General features: G+C 33.8%; 2 protein-coding genes across 3 annotated transcripts in view; one reads left to right on the plus strand and one right to left on the minus strand.

Annotated features, from left to right (window-relative positions):
* LOC127865047 (protein CFAP276-like) lies at positions 1-15,510 on the plus strand. Of its 2 annotated transcripts, none has more exons than XM_052404931.1 (4): positions 1-168; positions 10,455-10,687; positions 11,684-11,802; positions 15,259-15,510. In XM_052404931.1, the coding sequence occupies exons 1-4, from the start codon at positions 79-81 to the stop codon at positions 15,327-15,329; spliced, it is 513 nt and encodes a 170-aa protein (XP_052260891.1). In that variant the 5' UTR covers positions 1-78; the 3' UTR covers positions 15,330-15,510. The 2 variants fall into 2 exon arrangements, with proteins under 2 accessions (XP_052260891.1, XP_052260892.1); XM_052404932.1 differs by lacking the exon at positions 15,259-15,510 and adding an exon at positions 12,409-13,541.
* Positions 14,492-24,176, minus strand: part of LOC127865054 (tumor suppressor candidate 2-like) — a 13,713-nt gene continuing 4,028 nt past the window's right edge. The window contains exon 3 of the mRNA XM_052404939.1: positions 14,492-20,491. Coding sequence (XP_052260899.1) covers positions 20,417-20,491 — 75 coding nt within the window. The 3' untranslated portion in view covers positions 14,492-20,416. The remainder of the gene's footprint in view (positions 20,492-24,176) is intronic.

A 24,176-nucleotide genomic window follows, 5' to 3' on the forward strand; every position in this document is an offset into this window, starting at 1 on the left:
TCTCTTTCATTGAGATTAACTTGTTGCCATGGTTGTCTAGTTACATCCGGTTTTCAGTGGAATCAACACAAAACAACGATGGCTGCAAAATTGCAATCGTCCAGGGATCCTTACCCTTTTCCTAAACTGCAGAACGACGGTGACTTCGTTGGTAGTGGAGTTAATCAGGTTTGCAGTGATTTGTTTATATATTTTGTATATTTTAGAATTAAAACGCTTGTTAAAGGGATCTTTTCACGCTTTGGTAAATTGACAAAATTGAAAAAAGTTGTTTCAGATTCGTAAGTTTTCGTTTTTGTTATGATATTTGTGAGGAAACAGTAATACTGAATATTAACCATGCTCTAATATAGCCATTATATGCATCTTTTGACGATTTTAAAACCTAAAAATTATAAAGCGTTGCAACGCGAAACGATTGAATAATTTGGAGAGTTCTGTTTTTGTCGTTAAATTTTGTGAAACTACAAAGATTGCTTATATAACGTATAAAATACGTCGAGAATGTGTACTCGGAATAGCTCAGTAGGCTAAAGCGTTTTTACTTCAGGACTCTGGCAGGACGCCAGGGGTCACTGGTTCGAAACCTGCTCCGGGCAATGTTCTTTTCCTTTTTTTATTATTTTCCTTGATTTTTTACTGGAGCTTTTACGATCCAATGTTTACATTTATCAATATAAAGCATTTAATGAATAGGTTAAAAAAATGCCAAAATCTGTGAAAAGGCCCCTTTAAGTAGCACAGTTGGAAGTAACGTACCCTGGATAGTATTTTTTTTGTTATTTATTTTTTTAAGAGCCCAATATATTCAAATAAATACATAAAATCATGTTTAATGAGAAAAAAATTGACAAAGAGCCGTGAAAAAAAAATCCTCACCCTCTGATATTGGAATCATAACAAGGTCATTAACTAGAATTTATCATAGACCTGTCTTCGCGGGCCGCAAAAATGTCAAAAGTAGCTTTAATCAAAAGCATCCATTGATCCTCCTATGGGCAATTGGGCAACCTTTCAAAAAAAGTTCACTTTAAAAAAATCTGTCTAGCCGTTAACTCAAAGTCGGTCGAAAACCGAGCAATATTTCGAGTCCGTTTGTCAACCCGAATAAATCTTCTACAGACTTTCAAACAATATTTTTGAGTTTTTGCCCCTTAATCGATAGCTCGCGTCCTATTCCTTTAATACAACGAGGCGTGTCAAATAATGCATGCACATGCAACCACTTACCCCTAAAAACTTATTCCAATACAATCAGAATGATAGTATTTTTCATTTATTTACATTTATTAAAACATCGTTGTTGTTGTTGATTGGATATTTATGTGCCTGGCTCTGTCAGTGTAATTCACTGCTAAGCCGAGTTAAAGAGCGATGGCTACTTTTGTTTTCAAGTAAATCAAATTTAGAGTTATAACAGTTGTTGCAAAGAAAATATAACATTTTGGAATAAGTTTTTAGGGGTAAGTGGTTGCATATGCACGCATTATTTGACACGCTTCGTTGTTTCAAATGAATAGGACGCGAGCTATCGATTTAGGGGCAAACACTCAAAAATATTGTTTGAAAGTCTGTAGAAGATTTATTCGGGTTGACAAACGGACTCGAAATATTGCTCGGTTTTCGACCGACTGTGAGTTAATGGCTGGACAGATAATTTTGAAGTTAACTTTTTTTGAAAGGTTGTCCAATCGCCCATAGGAGGATCAAGGGATGCTTTGGATTAAAGCTATTTTTGACATGTTTGCGGCCCGCGAGGACAGGTCTATAATAAAGTCTAGTTAATGACCTTGTTATGATTCCAATATCAGAGGGTGGGGATTTTTTTTTCATGGCTCTTTGTCAATTTTTTTCTCATTAAACATGATTTTATATATTTATTTGAATATATTGGGCTCCTAAAAAATATATGTATGAAAAATACTATCCTGGGTACGTTACTTCCACCTGTGGTTAAGTAGTTGAACCGCTGTAACATCATTGTTTCCAGTTACTGAGTTAGTCTACATCGTCACCCCTTCCTAAACACAATTGCAGTCCTAAGCAGAGATTCGATGCGCATCACTAAACAGATGTCATTCCTTACCAATTTAGGAAAGCAATGAATAAACTTCAAAAAACATTAAATTTACCTGCATGGCAGCCTACATACGTTATCCTTTGCATGCAACCGAAAAAACATGAATGCCGGACAAAAACCCTCCTGTCAGTTTTACAGGGGACGGACATAAACCCTCCCATGAAAAAACGGGGCCGGACAAAACCCCTCCCTTTCGGATTAATGAATGCAACATTGCGTGAAGCAATTACATTTGTCGGTGTTTTATTGCTTTTAATTGATTCTGTGATTAAACTTATTACAAACTAGAAGTAGTTGCAGATTCACAGATTGATATTTTGAGTACATTATTCAGTTAATCGATACACATTTTCTTTTTTTCACCCCTGAACACGCAATACACACAATGGGTAAATTTTTCGGAATAAATAATGCAACACTGTGTGAAACAATTACATTTGTCAGTGTTAAATTGCTTTCACGGAAGGGCTTTTGTCCGCCCTTGTTTTTTCATGGGAGGGATTTGGTCCGCCCCGTTTTTTCATGGGAGGGTTTTTGTCCGCCCCCTATGAAAATGACAGGAGAGTTTTTGTCCGGAAGGAGTTTTGTCCATATTCCAAAAAACATGTCTATTCTTGCTGACATTTTCATTTTGAAAGTTGGAATATATATATCTGACAGCTGTTGAATAATTGTTATTAACTTAGGTTACATCAAATGTCACAATGTTCAAAATGTACATGTATACTGCAACCTAACCAATAGCGACTAGGGCTGCAACAATATACCGGTATATCGGTATATATCGCAATACGCAATCCGCAAAATTTTACAAAAATTCATTCACATTTCGTCCAGAAAAGCCATCCGAAATAATGATAAAAAGGTAAACAAAACAAAGCAGTGTAAATTATTTTTTATGTAAAAAAAGCATTCTAAAAAGTGTATTATACGGAGTAGCATTGTTACATGGGAGCATTCATTCGATGCTTTTGAACAGATTATCGTTGAATTAATTGCGCACAGCTGTAAATGTTTCGTTCGATTCTGATTTGAGCATTATTTGTAATCCGAATTTCGGAAACACGCTTCCAAATTTGAATGCTAACGCGACAATAAAAAATTATAGCGTCAAATAAAAAGTGCTTTATCCTTTGTCTCAATAAAAAGCGCGCGAAAATTATACAGACATGTAGAACGTCGCATGGAAAGTATGGGTGTATTTTGTGTTGTATAAAAACGGGAACATCACGTCAGCTGAATTACGCGTGTTCAGCGGGAAAAACGCCCCGGTTGGACGTTATTTCATCACATCTTTAAATAGTAACAATTGCAAAAATGTATTTGATACTTAAGAAAATTTGCAAATGTTTGTGTTTCTTATTATTCTTGAGCACATTTATAGTAAATATTTACCAGAATTTGCTTTAAAATTGGAATTTATGGGATTATTGGGTAATTGGCAAGTTATAATTTTGGTACAAGTTAGCAATATATTGCGATATATTGCAATACGGGTTTTTGAACTGACAATATATTGCAATACGGTTTTTGGCGTATTGTTGCAGCACTAATAGCGACAATGTTAGTTGGCACCATTACTACAGTTTTCCAATATGGTGTATAGAGCTACAAAAAAATGACAAAAAAAGTAAATAAAAAGCAATCATTTTTTGCTTTAATGGTACCATTTGCATGAGATTGTGCTTAAGACAGTTAAAGGGGCCTTTTCACAGATTTTGGCATGTTTTGAAGTTTGTCATTAAATGCTTTATATTGATAAATGTACACATTGGATCTAAAATTCTCCAGTAAAAAATCAAGAATAAAATTTAAAAAAGAAAAAAAAGGTAACCTTCAGCAGGGCTCGAACCACTGACCCCTGGAGTCCTGGAGTAAAAAGTCTCCTATTTAGACCTCTCGGCCATTCTTCCTTATACAATATCGGATGCATTTTATACCTTATATAACCAATCCTCGTAGTTTTACAAAATACGACAACAACAGAACTCTCAAAATTATTAATTCGTTTCACGCTGCAACGCTTTATAATTTTCAGGTTTTTAAATCGTCAAAAGATGCATATAATAGCTATTTTAGAGCATGGTAAATGTTCGGTATTACTGATTCCTCACAAATATCATAACTAAAATGAAAATTTGCAAATCTGAAACAATTTTTTTCCATTTTGTCAATTTACCCAAACGTGAAAAGGCCCCTTTAAATGTTGATAAGCTTTTTAAGTATTAGTCAGACATTGTTCCTTAGCCTTTGAAGTGGTGATCAAATTTTGCACCTTTGGACAATAGAAAGCGCATTGCAACTTTCAGCAACTCTTTGGGTTATAAAGCTGAGAGTTGAATAATTGCTATGTTTCCAATAGGCAATACAATCAATTGGGGTAAAATTATCTAAGGGCTCTTAGTCTAATTGTGACGTATACAACATGAAATTAATCAGTATTCCTCTAAACACAAATGTTTTTCCTATTGAAATATGCCAGGGGTTTTAAATTAAATTCCACTAATTATTTTGTTTACACTGTGTGTTTCATGTTTCATTATACATGGATAGGGGCCTCAGGCCATTACCAGGAAACCTTGATCTTCATCGTACAGCCTATGTCAAGTTCTAGGGTTTATCAAGTGGGTTCTAAATGAGTCATATTGCAGTTTATTTGACCCAGTGATGGCATTTTGATTAAATTTATTGAATAACCTTCACTTTAGTGGTCCCCTTATAAAAAAAACACATATGAAGAGCCAAGGGCACATATTCCTATTGATAAATATATCAGCCTGTACGAAATGTTCCGCCCGGAATCGGCACGGAATCGCAAACTAAATTCCGGGCGTACAAAATATTTCCGGGCGTATTTTTCTATTTATGATTTTAAGAAGAGGGGCGGATTCCAGGCGTAATCCGGGCGGAAACCAGGGGCGAAATATGTAAATGAGGTGGGACGGAATTTTAAATTACGGGCGGAAAGCAGTTTATGGGCGGAATTCAGATTACAGGCGGAATGTTAAAATTACAGGCGTAACTTAGATTACGGGCGTAATTTAGATACCGGGCAGAAATCGGATTACATGCATATTGTAAATATACCCATATACCCATATAAGGACAGGCCATTTGAAAAAACAAAAGGCGATCGCAAAAGCTCAACATGAGCACTTTGTGCTCAGGTTAGCTAAGAACTAGTCAAAATTATGACAAGATACATTTAACATGGTATCTTTATATTAATTTTAAGATAATACATTTTAAAAACATGGATCACCATTTTATACTTCTGCAAATGCGGAACAAATGCTGAAAATCCCCGCATTTTGTGGAACTTATGCGGAAAATGTACGCATTTTCGTTCCGCATTTTGATGATACTTTTAAGATACAATGTAGCTTTTAAAGACAAACAACAAAAATATTCAATATATATACATACAAAATAATTTGATAGACATGCACTTTTTAAAAAACAAACTGTTCTTATACACGGCCAAAATTAAAAAGTTCACTCTTTCACATTGAATGCGTTTTGTTTTTTAAACTGCTTTCTTGAGTAGGAATTCCTCTCTATCACAGTATTGTTAAGGTCCACGATTCTCCCCCATCCTATGTCATAATCTGAAATGCATTTGATATTTAGTACAACTACAGTTCACCTATTGCAAGTACTGTTAACAACTTATGTAGAATTAATTGCTTTTTCAAACTTTTTATCTAATCCAGGGCCCCAGCTAGGATTTGAAAAAGACAGGGTCCAAATTTGGCAACTAGTACACTTTTGAACGTGCTTGGATATTTATCCCTGTGGAATATTTTCAAATTACCTGTGCTATATATGCGCATATTATTTAATATTACATGCATTTTCATTTAAAAATATTTTTTTTTATTGATAAAACTAGTTTCACTGTTAAAATAAAATTAGTTTATTGAAAATTCATTGAATATTCTGTAACATAATGTGATCAGAACCAATTAAAAACATGTTGGGGGTCAAAGGGGGCAGGTTTGGATCTTAGAGCTGCAAGGTACTGAGACACTCTGTTATTGACAGGCCTAGCCCTGCATGAGGATCACTAATCGTATAATTCGAATTAATCTTTATTTTGAACTTAACTATTTCAAACTAATAATACAATAACTTGTATAGTAAAATTGTGATTTACCTATCAACAAATCCAGCTTTCCTTTGTCAAGGACCCTTTGTGCTCATCATCCGGGAGCGCACACAGAGCAAATATAAAAAAGTTCATTTTTTCACATGTTTTTTTCAACACTGTGCTTTCTTGCAAACAAATTCTTCAATTTGTGATGTGGCTTGAGGTCCGAGAAGGGAAAATTTGTTATGCCATCAGCAACCTTTCTCCCTAATCCTATGACATAATCTGAAAATGAAATGTTAATTTAAGTACTTACTATATATTTTAAAGAAATTTGTGTATTTCATTTTAGTTTCAAACTGTGTTGTTTTTCCTTCAGATGCCCGTCTACTTTTCATTCATCCTTTTACATTTCCCACTGGGACAGTACACAAATACAATTACAATTATATCAGTTAATAATCTAAATAATAGAGGAATGAAGGAGTAAAAATACAAACCTTTTATGCTGTTCTGCAGTATTCCAAAAACACAGGAATTTGGTGAGACAAAATCACAGTTAAACCTGAGCCAATTTGAACCTCTTTTGCAACAAACTTATTGTTCATTTCCACATTATGTGGTGTATTAAATACAAATTGTTTTTGACACAGTACTCCCTGCAAGACATTTTTTACTACAGTTTAGTCCTCATTTTGCTTAAGCATTATACTGACAGTTTAGTTCAGAGTCAGTAATTTGCTTAACCGCTCTAATGTTTTCAAACAGCAACTTCTACCACTCACTTCCTGTACCACTGAACCAATCCACTGAAGCCTGATAAGCCCAGATGGTTTATAAACATGTACAGATGTGACTCAGGGTATTGAATGGGCAGCACAATACCTGAGATCAACTCAGCTGGTTGTCAGTGTTTATCTGAGATTAAATTAACATTGGTATGTTTATGGTCTTTTCAGACTGGGGAAATCTTAACTACTATAAAAAAATATAGAGTAACATGCAGAGAAACTGCATTCATATTGATGATATTAAACTAGACTGTTGTGTGTTTAATGTTAAAGGAAACCTTAAAATGATGAAAGCATTACCAAGTCTTGTTCTTTATTAAACTTTACAGTCATTATTGTAATTATTAAATAATTATTAAAAGCAAAATTTTCAAAAAGAAGAAGAATTAAAGGAGTGAATTAAAAAAATAAGTGCAAATAGATTTTTAATGCATGGTCATCCCTCAGACTGAAAATTATTGTAAAAGTATTGTAAAAGAAACTGTAAAAGTCAGCAATAGATAAAATATATTTAATTAAAATGTGTTATTGTTATCTCCTAATATTTTTTTTTACCAGCAATATTGCCAATAATAATGCAAAATCTAAGAGTATAATTCATGATCACAAGTTCACAAGTCTGTCTCCTGTTCAGCTTCTCACAAATAAAGTATAAAAATACTACAAAATATGTTTTAGAATCTGAACATGAAAATCATAAATTAGATCAAAGCTTTATGCTGAATTAATTTTACTGTGACTGAAATAGTTGTGTCTATAATGAATGTTCATTGATTGTACAAATGTATAAATAAAATTAAATATTTTTATTTAAGTTATCAGTTACTGGTAATATTTTGTTCAGTACTTTGGTTTAAATTAAATTTATTAAGTTATTGTTCAGCTTCATAGAAATTTGCTAAGTCCAATATTACTCTCTGTAAAAACTACTAAGTTCAAAATTCCGTCACGTGGCTTCACAAATATTTTATAAGTATGAAATTCTGCCCCATGAAAAAAACAAAGTGCAAAATTCCGTCCACAAATCTCCATCATACAAATTCTAAGTATAAAAATACGCCCGGATTTGTTTTACGCCCGGAAAAAACAGTTGAATTACGCCCAGAAATAATTTTAGTTCCGGGCGTAAAACCAGGGTCTTCCCCAGGCCATTTAAGCGCCCCTTGCCGGGGCGCTTGAATTTCGAAATTAGAGTCCCCGGGGCGCTTGAAATTTTCCGATCAGTGTATTCTTCAGTAAAAGAAAGTGGAGATTGTCCAAAAAATCAAGGTTTCCCTATCAGTGTATCAATATTCCCTGTTTTAAAAGAGCACTCGGTACCTACTTTCACAAGTAATCGCCATAAACATCACATGGGGTAATGGATAATCCACTGATAAGAGAATAGCATGACGCGCGTATCGATTATTCTAGCCACATTACACGGTCATTTAAATGCTGAAAAGGATGTATCTAGTAACTTTCCAGTCATCAAACTGTGAAGTTCATCGTCCAATCGGTTACGCGAATGCTTAAGAGGGCGGGGTTAACTATCGACCATTATTTTTGATTGACGTCGGGCATGAAGTACCGGTAAGAGTTTATCGCAGCTTGATTAGCAAGAAGTTGTACCATTTGAGTAATATAAAACCGGTAATTAGTACAGTACAGAACATTAAAGACGGTTTCGGGCATCATCATCACACCTTTTTACTGTAAACAAGTGTTACCTATGACTCATAATTAATACGAGAAATTAATGCAAGTGGTAAACAATTAATTTTTATAGCGAGTAAGTTGTGCAAATGACTCCCAGTTACAATTATGTGATAACAATTTATTTAATTCCAGTACATGTATATTTCAACATGTCCATTTATAGAACTGATTCACCTCGTTTTTCTGACATTTATTCGACACGTTATGCGCTTTAACAAATTTTCGTTGAATTAATTACGCACACTTGTAAAATTTAATGTTTCGTCCGATAATCGATAGTTAAAAGACTGATGATGGCAACCGGCCGTGATCCTCGTGGACAACGTGAATTTCATGCATAATTCCGTCAAAACATTTATTCGACTCGTAAAGTGTTTAAACAAATTATCGTTGAATTTATAACGCAACGGTTAATATTTGTTGAAATCTCAAATGGGAATAATTAAATTTGTAATCCGAAACCCATTCCCGTAAGTCGATGTAAACGCGTTTTTAATCCGAAACACACTTCCGAATGTAAATGTTACCGCAACGTTAAATATTTTTGCTTCAAATTAGCAGTGCAAATTTATTTTGTGTCGAATCTTTTTCTCAATTAAAAAGAGCGCAAAAAATATGCAGCATGTACAACGTCGCGTCTATTGCATACAAATGGCGTGTATTCAAAGGTTGCAACTATGCGCATTTGTTATTAGTTTTTATTGATAATAAGTACCTACCATTACTGGATGTTCCGTTCTCTAATCCATTAACACCAGAAAAGATGAAACTCGCCTGATTAAGTAGTGTATTTACACAATGTTTTCGTAGTAAAACATATACCTGACGTCGTAGCGAAACGGACTACGCTTTGACCTCGTCAGCCCCCAGTGGTATTGAGCGTTTTAACAAGCGCACAACAGGTCAGGGGATTGACGCATATTCAAAGGCAATATTTCATCAAATCTATAAATAGTCACTTAAAAAATGGCAAGGTTCGTGTTAAAGAAATAACTGAAAGCTTTTATCGTAAATATTAACCAGAAAGAGATTGATAAAAACGGAGTCAACGGGATTATCGGGTAATAAATAGAAACCTTGAAAAAAGTAAGTATACAGTAATAGAGTCGGGTTGAAACGGATGTACCCCCCCCCCCCCCCCCCCCCCCCCCCGGTATTGGGGAATCGTTCGAGTCGGGATTTTACTATCTGTGCGGAAAAGTTTTAAAACAATTAAACAATATAAAAAAATATATTTTTAAATGACTGGGGGATTTTTTGAAGAGTCGTAGCGCACCAAATGACGTCTTTTGACGCTGTTTTTCTTTGAGTTATAACGCACCACAGAACGTGAATTGACACGTTAAATTTTAAAAAAAATCAACGTCGAGAGGGGACACCCCTCCCGAACCCACCACGCTCGGCCCCGGGGCGCCTGAAAAAAATCCTGGGGAAGGCACTGGTAAAACTCATTCCGCCAGTTGTACGGGCGTAATTCCAACATTACATGCCAATTCCGCCCCATTTACGCCCTGAATCCGCCCCATTATTTCGTACGGGAGAAAACACAAAAATAATACAAAAGTTGGCATTAATAAAAAGTTAAGTAAATATTTTGTGAAACATTCCAAAAATGCTAAGTAGATTTTATATGTATAAATGATTTTAAGAAAAATTGTGATAAAGATTAATCGCAACATAAGTTTTGGCCTTAAGGAAAATTGAACATTATGTTTGGACCATATAATATGCACTCAAGTCCATTATTAGATCAAACTATGGTTTGGTAGAAATGTACTTGCTCTTTTATCTTCAGAAATATCCCTATTCTGAGCCCACCCATATTGCCCAAAGACAGGATCCCTGGAATCGACTCAACACCAAGTGCACCCTGGCCTCCTCCAGACGAGAAATCTACCATAATGATCCACAGGCTCCCAATGATAGTCTAGACTTTGTCCTGAAATCTCAATATGATCACCATGACCAGTTTCTTAATGCGAAAAACGAAACCTTGTATCAGCCTGAAACTTATACTGAGAGCCATGGGTATGTTTGTGATAAATAATGTTAAAGTAATTCTTTATTGTATTGTATTATGATATTTTTACTTAATATTTTCCCAGCAATTGAATTTATTTATTAAATTACTTATTACCAGTAAATGCGTAATTAGCAATCAACTAATCATATCAATTTACATGAATTACGTCTACTTTGTTTTGCTAAAACTATGTTTTTTAGTTAAAAATTGAACCTGAAGATTGCGTTACTTGTAAACTTTACAAACAAGTGAAGGATGAGAACTGGTGGATTTTCATGTTGACTTGATTGAATGTGTTTGATGATGCTGTAAAGCATTAATATAGCAAATTCTATTGGTGATACTACCTGTTCATTTTTAGTAAACCTTAGCGCAGCGTGCTCATGATAAGCTTTTGTGATTACCTTTTTGTCTTTTGTTTATCGTCATCATTTGCCTTGTTAACACTCTACAGGCCACATTTACTGTACAATCTTCATTCATCTTGATCAGAACTTCAATTTTTTCTTTTTGATATTTCATGTAATTTTGAAACTGGGTAATGTGGGGTCACAAACAAAGTCAAATCAAAAGCTTGTGGTCTCTCCAGGACAGAAGTCATATAGTTTGTCAAATATTCATTAATCTTACAAGCATATTTGTTGTAATGATATATTGGCCGTTTTTAAAAATGGTTCCGGTACGAGGAAAAACATGGCTACCGGACACATTGGGTTGGAACATTTTTTCTAACATTGAAACATTTTGAATACTTTTGAAATTGTATGGTTTTGTCCAATCAGCTTTAAATCTTATCAAAACATAAGATATTTCGCCCTCTTGTTATTTATTTGATGGGCAGTATTATTTTTTATGAAATTATTATAATACATGGAATGGTTTCAACTGTAAATTGTATTGAAACATATCAATATGATAATATAATAAGTAATAAGCTAAGAGTATTAGGTAATCTGCTTACAATTATATTGCTCTTGGTCACTGTGATGGGTCTTGTTTAGGCGTGTATTGAAGAACAGAGTAAAGGAAGTGATTATCCCACCACCAGTGATGGCTCATCCTCTAGAAGTGACTGCTCAGAAGAAAAGAGAGAGCATTCATAGCATAAAAAATGCCATCGGTGAGTATAACTCGGGTATTTTTTTCAACCTGTAAGGTTTTCAACTGCGTGATAATTTTCTGAATTCAAATGTATTGTATTGTGTTGAAACCTTTCTTAATTTTTTTTTTTTAACTTTGATAAAAAAAAACGTAGTACAACACAACTTGTAATACCAGTAGTACATAACGTCTGCGGCCTTTTCAACCCAATTGCTTAAAAAAAAAGTAGATTATTTTAAATAATAAACTGCGTCGATGTATGATCATTTTTTATTTTCTCATTTTTGAGATCTAGAAGAGCAAACACATTTTTTGTCTAACAAGTCATGAAGTGCATACTCAGTAGTCATGGATGACTCTGATGGAAAAATGGTGTATATTAACTGCATGAATCATACATTCCTGGTCTGGTTTATTGTTCTTCTTGTGTTGTTGTTTTTTTGCCTTGACAACTTATTTTATTTTGGCTTGTTCAAGTAGTCCTGGAGACATCAGTTTGATACAATATGCTAAGCTCTTGATAAGTATTTGTACAGGAATGCTATGCCTTAGTATTATTTGACCTTGGTTGTTATCTATTTAAAATATTGGTAAAATATTTTATAGCAATGTTCACATTTTTCAGAATCGCACCACACTCAAACGACCAATCGAGGTTACTCCAGAAAACCAGATGGCGGATTTTTCTCTTCTTAATAAGATTTAATACAAATAGTTTTGGTTATAAAGAAAGATTGGCGTATTCCAAAATCTTAAGATTCAGGGCAGTTTCTATTAAAAGCAGCTTGTCATCCAGATTTGTAAAGTTTGATAGAAACACCATTGTTAACACTGGGTCAATTGTTTTGTCACAACACAAAAGAAAATGCTCAAAAATGTTTGCAGACATACATGTAGTATTGGCATTTACTTTATCAAAAAGAATACTAGTGTAACAAAAAAATCCTACTTTTGGCGCCAAAATTTAAGATATATGTAATCTGGAACATTGATTTTAACTGCCAAGATTTACACAAGAATGTTTATTGACGTTTGACAAATTTATCAAGACAATTTCCTATTCTTTGCATGTAGATGTGTTTACGGTATACAATTTTGTTGATTTGAATATAGTTTATATACATTTATATAGAACACTGTGATATTTATGTTTTGGAAAAGTATGTATAAATGTATGTTTTGTGTATTGTAAAAGGGCGTTTTTCTGAAATGGACTTTAATCAAAAAAACATGCAGATTGTATATGTAAATGTATGTTGTTTAAAAAAATTCGCCGAGTTACTTAGCAACCAAAAATAACAAGATCTTACACGAAAACAACTGTATGTGTAAATTAACATAATATTGTTAAGTACTTGTTTAATTTATGTATTGGCCTCTATGAATTTTATTGTATTATATAATATGACAAAGATTGAATATACAGTAATGACATCAGGCATTACATATCAGTTCAGCTTTTCAGCGTACATGTAGGTTTATACATATTTATGCAATTTTATCCAAGAACCATTGTACTTGTATTTGTTTGTAGATTTTTTTTACATGTTTGTCTACTTAAGGGGCAAATACTGGATTTGGTTAGGTAATTTCCCTGTTGCAGGTTAACTGGAGAATCAGAGAGAACGATAAGAAACATTACAGATGTGACATGTGAAACCATTATTTGTTGTGCCTTTGTTTAACTTTTTTAAATGAACATTAATGCTTCCAGTGGATAAACTGTTTGAATAATTGCACAACTTTTTAAATCATAAACTTGTGTTTGTTTTTTTAAGTTTTAATTTAGACAATAAGTTACCAAAGGCTATTTTACAGGATTATTCTTTTAGGTGAATGTATGGATAAAATACTGCAATAAATCTTGTATTCATTAAAATTAGATGAAAGGAAGATGTACACTTTTTGTTTAATTTAAACATAAAGCAATACGTTATTGAAAGGCTGTGTTTTAACATTATACTTTAAACTATAAAATCAATGTCTCAGCATGGGTATGTGCATGTTTTTATTGGGATCTAACCTGCATTGGTGTTGGTTATTTTTGTTCTGATTAGTTTAAGTGTATAGTGGTTATATATTCCGTTCCGTGTAATCAAGAAGTTATTGAAAGATATAATCAAGCATTATAAATCATTGTCAGAAATTTATGTATTCTAGACAGGAGACTACTGCAGTTTGAGCCGTTGCTTATCAATGTAAAGATGGACTTGTAAAAAAAAGTTAGTGTTTATTTGGTCATTGAATAAATTATCTAATGAAATCTTTCTGAAACAATATTTTCAGGCTTTTATTACCTTAGCTGCTTCTGCAAGCTTCGCAGTACTTGTTTAAGGAATCTTCAACCCTTGCAACTTACTTCATCTTTCAATTTTCTCTTGAACCGTGGTAGTCTCCATGTGGTGTTGTGTTTCGTGTTATTATTAACAAACGGGTGTTGGGGAGACCTAGACTATACTAACCGCATGCTGCCCATGTAGTTTCATTGCTTTTGATGTTGTTTTTTCATGTTCACTGTTGTTTGATGTCATTAACAGGTGTCGGGAAATGTGGTGTCTTAAAACTAACCGCATGCTGCCCAATATGACGTTTGTATGTTTTGTAGTTATGTGTTGTTATATTCCCAATCATGTACCGTATTTATCATTACCAATGTTTAGATATTGTTGTTGTGAAGATTTTCATTATTCAGATGTTTTTGCTAGAAGTTTCTATGCTTACTACTAACAAACAGAAGTTATTGAGCTGAAAACAACTCATGGTACATTATGTGACAGAGTTCTACAATCATTGCTTTATTGGTTGTTCTAAAAGTATGGCTTAAGAAAGAACCAGGCCTTTCCGATGGATTTTTTAAGGCAGAGAGGCAATGACCCCAATTTTAAATTGGGTTCAATAAAAAAGACTCTGTATCCTTTATTTATTGCTGTACTTCTTAAGTTCTTCAAGAAGCACAAAATGAGAACATTTAGAATTTAAAGCACTCAGGTATCTCTTATTTTCAAATTAAAGCACAGAGGAACCCCTGTGAAAAAGGCCTCAGAAAAACATTGTCCAATCTATGATGTCCAGTCATAATGTACCAAGTATTTTCAGCCAACATCTTGTGAACACGCTTAGATAATTGATGTGAATCACACCCCTGATACTAACAGAGATACGCATGCAGAGACATTGATGGGTTGTGTATACCCCGAAATTCTGTTATTGTTTGTACAGGTCATCTTATAAATGTCTGATAACATACAATAATAGTTTGTTCTAAATTATTTTTAATAACCTTGTTTTGCTATTGGCCACTTTATTTTATGAATTGTTACTTTTTTCCTAAGGTAAAATCACAGCAACAAAAAAAGCAAAATTTGTTCAGTTGTAAGATGTTTTATGTTGCAGGGTTCTGGTTAAAAAAGATCAGTATTGTAAAATCAAACCTGTTTTTTTAGGTTTTTTTTTTTTTTTCATTTCCTCCTGTCAGAGAGTCCTCACAGCGCAGGCACCAATGGTGGCTACTCTAGAAAGCATGATGGCGGTTTTTACTGCACATAAAAAGAAAAACAATCCAGTACAATTTAAGCATCTTCCTATCTTTTATTTTAATGTTTTGTACAAATTTGAATGGCATTTGAAAGTTGCCAACATTGTTTGGATCTTTCCCGCATTTTTTGGACAAAAGAATTGTATTTCATGTTTTTTCTATAATGGAAATTTCAATAAATATCTGTTTTAACAGTTTTTCTTATTTATTGTGTTGCAAGCAGTTCATTGATTATTTTTTACCAATATTGTTTTTATTCTGAGTGTGTTATTAGCTCTACTGTCCAGAATTATCTCCCGTTGAATTGGAGAAAAAAAAGAGAAAATCTTTAACATTTTGCCATAATTTTTGCAATATTGAAGATAGCAACTTCATATTTGGCATGCCTGTATATCTCATGGAGCTGCACATTTTGAGTGGTGAAAGGTCAAGGTCATCCTTCAAGGTCAAAGGTAAAAAAAACAAAGCGGCGCAGAAGGGGACATTGTGTTTCCGACAAACACATTTCTTGTTTGTTTACATATAAAGTTCTATCCTTTTGAAACTTCAACGGATGTTTTATAAAGTTCTATCCTTTTGAAACTTAAATGGATGTTTTATATCATCAAGAGCCAGAACCCCATTTAGAGTGAAGAAAATTTGTCCAACTTATTATTGAAAAGGAGCCATTTGAAGTTTAAATTTTACATTTCTTCTTGTTTAAGCGATGAATTTCCCATTTTGGGTCTGTTTGTTTAAAACTTACTCAGATTGTTCATACTATCAAGGGCTTGAGCCCTATTGATTCCAGCCAGTAGAGCGATTCAGGCCCTCATGGGCCTCTTGTTTCTACTCTTTTCAGCAGATTACCTCCTGTTCATCAGAATCATTGCTTCACAAATTAAATAGTTCTGATCTTTAATGGCTCTTTTCTATCATGAAGAATTGGTAAACTTTTTAACCAGAGTTGTTATTTTCCACATTTTGGGTGTTTCCAAAATCACACCAATTCATACAAGTAGATATTGTACTCTTTCTTAGATTCTTGTATGTATTTTATTATGTAAACACCAAACAATTGAATTATGAATGCATTGAACCAAAATGAGGAAAATAACTGTACTCCCATCAAGAAGTACCACTAAAAGATGTATGCTCACATACATGAAATACTGTCAAATAATTGAAAGATTACATTAAGTTGTTTAAAAAAATAATTAAAATATTGAAATACATCATTGAAACATAATTAATATCAAAATAATAAATAGAGAAATTACAAAGTATATATAATTTATACTGCACAATGTACAATAAACACTACACAATGTATTTTGCTAACAAAAAGTACCAGAGTATCTGTAGAAGCGATTTGTTGCATATTTTAAGACATAGAACACATGAAACAACTACATACATGAACATTTATTGAAATGTTAACATATGCTTAATTACAACATATGGTCACACTAATAGTTTGGTGTCTTCCCCAGGCCATTTAAGCGCCCCTTGCCGGGGCGCTTGAATTTCGAAATCAGAGTCCCCGGGGCGCTTGAAATTTTCCGATCAGTGTATTCTTCAGTAAAAGAAAGTGGAGATTGTCCAAAAAAAACAAGATTTCCCTATGAGTGTATCAATATTCCCTGTTTTAAAAGAGTACTCGGTACCTACTTTTACAAGTAATCGCCATAAACACCACATGGGGTAATGGATAATCCACTGATAAGAGAATAGCATGACGCGCGTATCGATTATTCTAGCCACATTACACGGTCATTTAAATGCTGACAAGGATGTATCTGGTAACTTTCCAGTCGTCAAATTGTGAAGTTCATCGTCCAATCGGTTACGCGAATGCTTATGAGGGCGGGGTTAACTATCGACCATTATTTTTGATTGACGTCGGGCATGAAGTAAGAGTTTATCGCAGCTTGATTAGCAAGAAGTTGTACCATTTGAGTAATATAAAACCGGTAATTAGTACAGTACAGATCATTAAAGACGGTTTCGGGCATCATCATCACACCTTTTTACTGTAAACAAGTGTTACCTATGACTCATAATTAATACGAGAAATTAATTGCAAGTGGTAAACAATAATTATTATAGCGAGTAAGTTATGCAAATGACTCCCGGTTACAATTATGTGATAACAATTTATTTAATTCCAGTACATGTATATTTCAACATGTCCATTTATAGAACTGATTCACCTCGTTTTTCTGACATTTATTCGACACGTAATGCGCTTTAACAAATTTTCGTTGAATTAATTACGCACACTTGTAAATGTTTCGTCCGATAATCGATAGTTAGAAGACTGATGATGGCAACCGGCCGTGATCCTCGTGGACAACGTGCATTTCATGCATAATTCCGTCAAAACATTTATTCGACTCGTAAAGCGTGTAAACAAATTATCGTTGAATTTATAACGCAACGGTTAATATTTGTTGAAATCTCAAATGGGAATAATTAAATTTGTAATCCGAAACCCATTACCGTAAGTCGATGTTAACGCGTTTTTAATCCGAAACACACTTCCGAATGTAAATGTTACCGCAACGTTAAATATTTTTGCTTCAAATTAGCAGTGCAAATTTATTTTGTGTCGAATCTTTTTCTCAATTAAAAAGAGCGCGAAAATTATGCAGCATGTACAACGTCGCGTCTATTGCATACAAATGGCGTGTATTGAGCGTTTTAACAAGCACACAACAGGTCAGGGGATTGACGCATATTCAGATGCAATATTTCATCAAATCTATAAATAGTCACATAAAAAAGATGGCAAGGTTTGTGTTAAAGAAATAACCGAAAGCTTTTATCGTAAATATTTACCAGAAAGAGATTGATAAAAACGGAATAAACGGGATTATCGGGTAATAAATAGAAACTTGAAAAATAGTAAGTATACAGTAATAGAGTCGGGTTGAAACGGATGTATTGGGGAATCGTTCGAGTCGGGATTTTACTATCTGTGCGGAAAAGTTTTAAAACAATTAAACAATATAAAAAAAATATATTTTTTAAATGACTGGGGGATTTTTTTGAAGAGTCATAGCGCACCAAATGACGTCTTTTGACGCTGTTTTTCTTTGAGTTATAATGCACCACAGAACGTGAATTGACACGTTAATTTTAAAAACATCAACGTCGGGAGGGGTCACCCCTCCCGAACCCACCCCCGGTCGGCCCCGGGGCGCCTGAACAAATTCCTGGGGAAGGCACTTTGGTCGTTACAATAAATTACCTGATCTGTTCTTTTATAGTTAATTTCAAATTTCATGCAAAGTTATCTTCTTGTTATGGAAACTTCAGCATCAAATTGCTGAAAGCTGATAAAGTCTACTTGTTTGATTAAAATAATAACTTTTAACAGACCTTGATGAATTTTACAATAACAAGCAAATTCGTTAAATTGATATCCCCCTCCAATATGCTTCTAGACATAAAAAGTGTTATATTTGACATTCAAAAAAAGCATTTTTCAAGATACAAAGGGCCATAATTCCGTTATTAACAGATGGTGTACAATGACATTTGGCGTGCATCATCCATATATATACTCATACCAAGTTTCAATGAAATCCGCCAAAGCACTTCCAAGAAATGGCTCCGGACGGACGGAAAACGCCAAGACAATATCCCTCCGCCTATGGCGGGGGATAATAATAAATTTCAAAGAAAATCTAGAAAACAATTCAGTAAAATGTTTATCAAAACATAAATACTTATAATTTTACACTAAAAAGTCAACACTATATTTTGAATTATGGGATTGAATTAGGGAAAATATGTTATATGAAAAACCACCCCACAATAAAAAAAAAGATTGTTTTCATTGCGAGTTCATATAATATAATTTTTAAACCATCAATTTAGATTATTATTAATCATGTGAAGTAGATAAAGATAACATGATCATCGGTAATTGAAATGCTCTCTTAATCAATGAAAAAAAATTGATTCACTTTTATAAAGAATTTGATTTTTAATGTACATTCTAATTAGTAAATATTATTCATAATTATCCAGTAACGTACAAGACCAGATTTCTTGCTATCAAGATAAGCACAGACTACAATTATAGTGTCAGTTATGAAATTTGACATCTTGAAAAAATTGTCGCCACTTTCCAAAATTTGTTACAAGTCGCAACTATGGTGATGGCAGCGAAACCCCTGATGGAATTTAATTACTTTAAAACCTTCTTCAAAATAGGTTAATAAATAAACAAGAGTGCCAATTATCACAAAATACACCCCTCTAAAGTTCTAGGATACATCAAGTTTCATGATTGTAAGATTAAAACTTTCAGATAGAGAGCTGTAAATGTTAATTTGGTAAATTTAATGTTATTAATACCTTATAAGTGCTTCACTCCTTCGAGCTGATAACCATACTTGACCCTAATTGTATGCCAACAAAGATTGTGACCAACATTTATTTAATGATGATACATTTCAAACTAGTTAAGTTTAAGACAGACAACATTATTTAAACCAATGTTTAAATTATTTAATGGCAAAAATTCATATGCACTTCATGCCATGGGGATTGTTATCCAACTTAGCCAAAATTATATGCCCACAAACATCACCAAGTTTCAGGATGATCATCATGATTAGGAGTGTGTAACAGCGTTTCCTGAGAAACTAAATTACTAATTATTAGCTTACCAAAAACTTTAACCTAGCTTGGATATTGATGGAGGGGCAAGTAGAATAGCCTGCTCTTTCTTTGAAAAGGCCAGCTTATGACTATTATTTATGATGAAAATTGCAGTTCTAGTTAATGTTAGAACACCATTTACATATTATGTGATATCACAGTCAAAAGTGAAGATGCGTACATGTAGATTGACAAAAATGATGTATTTGATTGTTTCAATCCTCAGAAATACACGAGTCCAATCCAATACTTATGCGTTTTTTCATTTGGCATCTCCCAAATGCATAGCCCTATCACAGATGCACTGTTCTTGACAATTTCTTCGCAGCTCAGATTCAAAATTGGCAATCGACTAGACATCACCAGCTGCTATTTTCTGATACACAAACGAGAGGACTATAAATATGCAAGTACATCAACACATGTGCTTGGGTCCAATCCATTCTCAGCTGAATGGGGCACGACATATAACTGTGGGAAAATCTACATTGAAACGAGGATGTGACAGCTCCACTTCTCCCTGAAACAAAACCAGAAAGCCGATGACTGAACTGCATTTATTAAATCAAAGATCATTTAAAAGGATATTTAGTTAGGATTTTTTTTAATATAATCAAATTATTGATAATAATTAGTAACAAGAGATTGCCAAGCAATATGGTCCCCTACCGGTGAAACTCCACCATTGTCAGTAAATTTTTTTTTATACATTTGTTGCCATAGCAACCACAATTTTTGACGTAGGAACAAAATGAATTGACGTGCATAATCTCCATATTGCCATCTTTCCATGTTTCAAGTATCATGAAAAGTATGAAGAACTTTTTAAGTTATCGCAGGATCCAGAAAAGTGTGACGGACTGACAGACTGATGCACAGAGCGAAAACCATAAGTCCCCTCCGGTTTCACCGGTTGGGGACAATAAAATGTGCTTTCGATGACATTCAATAGAGCAAGACAATTTTGAAGGATTAATATAAAGAATTAAAAAGAAAATGTAATAATTTGTTTATACTATGAATTTTTTTGGGACCAAGTTAAGTACATGTAATTGAAGATACATTTAGTAATATATATAGCAACTGTTCACTTAACATGTACTAGGTCGTAAACAACTGGTTACACCTTTTTTTTAGATTAATAAATGAGTCAATTTTACTTCCACAATGGCGCTAAGGACCGGATGTTTTTTAATTTCACTCAAAAATTTTCAGGGTGTGTAAGTCTTATATGTTTTTTTCCACATATTTCGCATTTAAAAAAAAACGTGCAATGTAGTGTGATTCAGCGAAGATTAAATCATCAATAAATGTACAGAAACATACAACCACAACCCCTTTGGAAACATGAGGACCTTATTAATGTGGCATGATGGAGTTTTTGAAAGCAAATCTTCCATAAATACCGAATACCATACGCACTTTTTTACCTGCCAAATTTTTATACATACAAGTAGGGGGTGCGTATTATATACAAATGTAGAGCAGATCAAATATTTTCCTGTGAAAATTTTCAGCTTAATGGTTGTTATTCGCTGCGTGTCAGACATTTTGAATAACATCATTTCATCAAAGGGGGGCAACTGTGCTTACAGTAATTGTCATGGCTACACAGTGTATTACCATACATGCTAAATAAACCAACCATCTGTATTATAGATACATGTATATAATAATAATACTTATTATTTATCATTATAACTATTATCGTTCTGAATATTGTCAAATGGATTAAAACGTATTTAAAAAAAACAGTGTCTCTGTTTCTTTCTTTTGCAATTATGACTGCTTGACCCGGGTGTCAGCAGGTGGCGTGGTGTTATCGGCAAAGGTGTTGAGAAGGGCCAACGCTTGTCAGCGGGACCTGTGTATTTGAGGTGTTGATAAAAGCCGGGGTATTACTGTGAAACAGATGGTTGATAACGCCAAATTGATTTGCTATTTTCACAACACAAAAATATATTGACACATTTTTTCGGAAATGACAGTGTCATGACCGATTTCAGACACTGTTTTTTTAGTTCATATTATACTCAGATTTTCAATTTTTACCGATGAAATTGGACCAAACTCAGGGGTGCGTATTTTACACGAGGGCGTATTATATTTGTGTATTTACGGTATGTCTTTTGTCTGTCTGATGAGCAAATTTCCACCCGAGAAATTTGCTAGCGATGTCAATCAATTGTGTTCAACATACACTAGTTACTGCATACACAACAAGATGTGTTTGTGAAACACAATGTCCCCCTATATGACCTTTGACCTTGAAGGATGACCTTGACCTTGACCCTTCACCACTCAAAATGTGCAGCTCCATGAGATACACATGCATTTCAAATATAAAATTGCTAGCTTCAATATTGCAGAAGTGACATTACATGAGCAATTTTGACCCATATATTTGACCTTGAAGGATGACCTTGACCTTTCACCACTCAAAATGTGCAGCTCCATGAGATACACATGCATTTCAAATATTAAGTTGCTATCTTAAATATTGCAAAAGTATTCATAAAATAAGCTATTTGGGCCACATATATTTGACCTCTGACCTTGAAGGATGACCTTGACCTTGACCGTTTACCACTCAAAATGTGCAGCTCCATGAGATACACATGCATGCCAAATATCAAGTTGCTATCTTCAGTGTCCGACAAATTTCTTATTTTTCAGGTAGCCCACTGGGCTACCAATAAAAATATTTGGTAGCCCATAAAATTTTCCTACAAAATGATAAGAGGCAGGTTTTCATCTTTATTTTATTTCTTCATTTACATATACATAATATGTATACATACATATACATAAAACAGCAAGTAGTCTGATGTACACAGTCAATAGCGTAAATTAATGTTACAGTACAGGCACCGTGTACTTAAATGCAAATGTACCAAAGAAAATCATATACTACATGTAGATATTACATGTATGTGCACATGTATGTGTACTTAAATTCGGACAGCACGTTAAGTCGTAAACGTAAATAAAGCGTTTAGATGATCAATACGCTTGACTCCTATGGTGTTAATCAATGCAATTGCCCTTTTTAACAACAAATACCGAGTTTCAAGAAATCAAGAGTATTAAATCATTTATTTACTTGTGTCCAACTTTAAGTACTGTCCGAATTTACGTATTGCATCCGTATGTTACGACACTTGTGTGCAGTCAGTATACAATACAATAATTGTTTCAATAATGAAGGAACTGTTACAGCGTAACGGTAACGATACAGCGTGTTTACATGATATTTTATTAAGAGAAAATGTCAATGCCAAATAATTCGCGAGATACCCCGGTAATTTAGTTGAAATTCACAACGAAACTTTTAATGGAAATTAAATGATCTCAATGTTGTACCCGCTACGAAATATTTATTTACAAATAAATACACCCACGCCAATTTTCGCGCGCTTTTTTTTAGGACAAAGAAGTTCATTTCTTAAATGTAGAATTTTGTAACCTAAAATAGCTGTACACAACGCGTGCAAACCGTGGCAGGTTATTTACGCATGTTGCAATACAACAGTCCATTGGGAGCTTATTTCATCATATCTTTAAATAGAACCATATGCCGAAATTCATTTGACACTTTAGAAAATTTCAAACGTTTATGTTTATGACTCTTGTCGTCTATATTACCCACCCATAATTTGGTTTTAAAAATATAAATCGGGCATATATGGCATTATTGATTTACAGTCGATTAATCCAATTATTAATTGACAATGCAAACTAATAAGCAGGTGTTAACCGCGTTCACAAAGTTGTCATTAATATTCATTTTCGGTTTCGTTACCGTTTTGAAAAATCCTCTATTGTTTTGATTTATTTAATGTTTTGCGTCCTTGGGTATTTAACGACATCAAATACGTTGTCGCTATTACTCATTGTTGCTGTTAACAAAGAATTCCAAACTGCGAAATGATGTTGCATCATGTGCGCCAACTATCCAACCGGCTCTCATTATATTATTAGCAGACGACAAATGTTGATTCTGATTGGATGATTAAAATACACTGTTACTGTTTAAGACATTACCGCAAGTAATCGGTGACTGATTAGATAATTTATTGCACTTTGTTATCGGATTATAAGCAATACACAGTGTACAAAAACATGATCAGCGTGTTTATTCTACGTATGTCTGTCAATAAACCGGGCTACCGCTCTTATAAATTTATAGTAGCCCGGCGGGCGTC

The sequence above is a fragment of the Dreissena polymorpha genome, chromosome 1 (genome assembly GCF_020536995.1).
Source record: "Dreissena polymorpha isolate Duluth1 chromosome 1, UMN_Dpol_1.0, whole genome shotgun sequence".
NCBI classification, from domain to species: domain Eukaryota; kingdom Metazoa; phylum Mollusca; class Bivalvia; order Myida; family Dreissenidae; genus Dreissena; species Dreissena polymorpha.